Genomic DNA, 1,786 nt, shown 5'->3' on the forward strand with positions numbered 1-1,786 from the left:
CAGCTAATCTTCCCTACGTACGTCCTCCCTCCTCCTTTACCTCCCGCGTCCCCTCCTTCATTCCCTAGCTCTTCTCATTTTATTTCTTCTCTCACTTCTACCCCTTCCTTTCCTCATCTACATCAGGTGTAGGAAAATTAGTCACAGGAAAATTGGTCATAATTGGTAAACCTCAATATACTTCTGCTTCTTCCTTTCTTAATTCTTACTTCTCTTCACTCTCTCCCTCTCCCTCCTCATTATGCACCCCTTCATCCTTCTTTCCCGTGCTTGTTCAATTCAGTTCTTCTATCCAGTACGAGTAAACCGGGTACGCACAGTATTATTGGCTGCTCCAAGAACCGGCCATCCCTATATGTTTAGTTGATTGTCTTGGCGGAGTGTAATTTCTTCTATATACGGCCACTATGTCTATATGAACACTCAGAAGTGTATGTAGTTTGCCGAGTCGTGCCGAGCAAACAAGGACAACTGTTCGGATAAGAGAAGTCGTGACTTGTACGCAATCAGAACATGTACTGGCCATCGTAGAATGCGTAGAGGTTATGACGTTTACATAATTAGAGGCCCACGTCATAGGGCAGGACGTGACGTGTACGTCGTGTACGTAATCAGAAGCACATGTAATTGAAAAGTACATGACAGTCGCGTAATTCGGAGCGTACGTCATAAGAAAGGTTGTGCTTTTTACACAGGTTGTGTTGTGTTCTTTAGTTTATGAATTAACTAAGAGTCAATGATTTGTTTATTGTAAAAACAATGAGTTTATTCATGTAAAGTGCGACGGACATCTTGAACTCGAATGGCTTCTGAGAAACAGTTGGCGCCATCTATCTTCCACATTTGCAAAGGTAATATGTTACATAATAACTGAGGTGCATCATCGCATGTTCATAGGACGAAGGCTCGTTGGCGATCCCTTCACTGGCGTGCTTGTTGAGTTGTTTACAAAGGCAATGTCTTGTTGAAAAACAAGAGAAGCGCATCTCTCGGCGTCACAAAATATAGAAAGTCAGCTTTAGACTGCATCTGCTATCAGGTCGTGGTCCCATATCCCCACAGTCAGAACTGGACGGAATCCGATAGGTCGAGTTCAGTCAACTTAGTGGTGTTGAAGCCGATGCCGTCTGATTCAGTCGAGTCATCCAACGACGTGACCTCTTTGCAAAGGTTCAGTATGTTGCCGTTCGATGAACATATGTCACTGAAACGGCACGTATTGCAACACATGTGTAATATAGGTATTGATGTATATAACTATAAATCCCATGCGTCTGCAGCTATAGTAGAGTCAGTTCAGCCAGGCGGTTAAATTCCCATCTCACGAAACCATCGAGGATACGTCATAGCAGGAGTAAGATATCAACGCATCCTTGCGGGTTATGACCCATAAAGGATGTTATTCGTAAGGGCATCTTTTATTCTTGTAGGCCTACTTCTGATATTATATAATATCAAGAGTGCATAATAGAGATGCACTCTTGCACTCTCTATGCACTCTCTATTATGCACTCTTGATAATATGTTCCCTTTTATTAATTATTCTTATAAACATCTGTAGCTGTACGCCCGCGGCAAGCGATACCGCACCTCGCAAGTAATTAGGCAGAATGAGACCAACTACAGACACAGACACACACACACACACACACACACACACACACACACACACACACACACACACACACAACACAACAACACGACGACACGACACGACACACACTACACACGACGACGCACGACACGACGACGACGACCGACGACCGACGACCGACCGACGACGACG

The 1,786-nt window shown here is 44.1% G+C and overlaps 1 protein-coding gene across 1 annotated transcript in view; it reads right to left on the reverse strand.

Annotated features, from left to right (window-relative positions):
• Positions 1 to 739: 739 nt before the first annotated feature.
• Positions 740 to 1,786, reverse strand: part of LOC106821519 (metabotropic glutamate receptor 2-like) — a 2,754-nt gene continuing 1,707 nt past the window's right edge. The window contains exon 3 of the mRNA XM_014826367.1: positions 740 to 1,204. Within this exon, the coding sequence (XP_014681853.1) occupies positions 1,063 to 1,204 (142 nt within the window). The 3' untranslated portion in view covers positions 740 to 1,062. The remainder of the gene's footprint in view (positions 1,205 to 1,786) is intronic.

Source organism: Priapulus caudatus, unplaced genomic scaffold (assembly GCF_000485595.1).
Source record: "Priapulus caudatus unplaced genomic scaffold, Priapulus_caudatus-5.0.1 Scaffold76, whole genome shotgun sequence".
Lineage (NCBI taxonomy): Eukaryota > Metazoa > Priapulida > Priapulimorpha > Priapulimorphida > Priapulidae > Priapulus > Priapulus caudatus.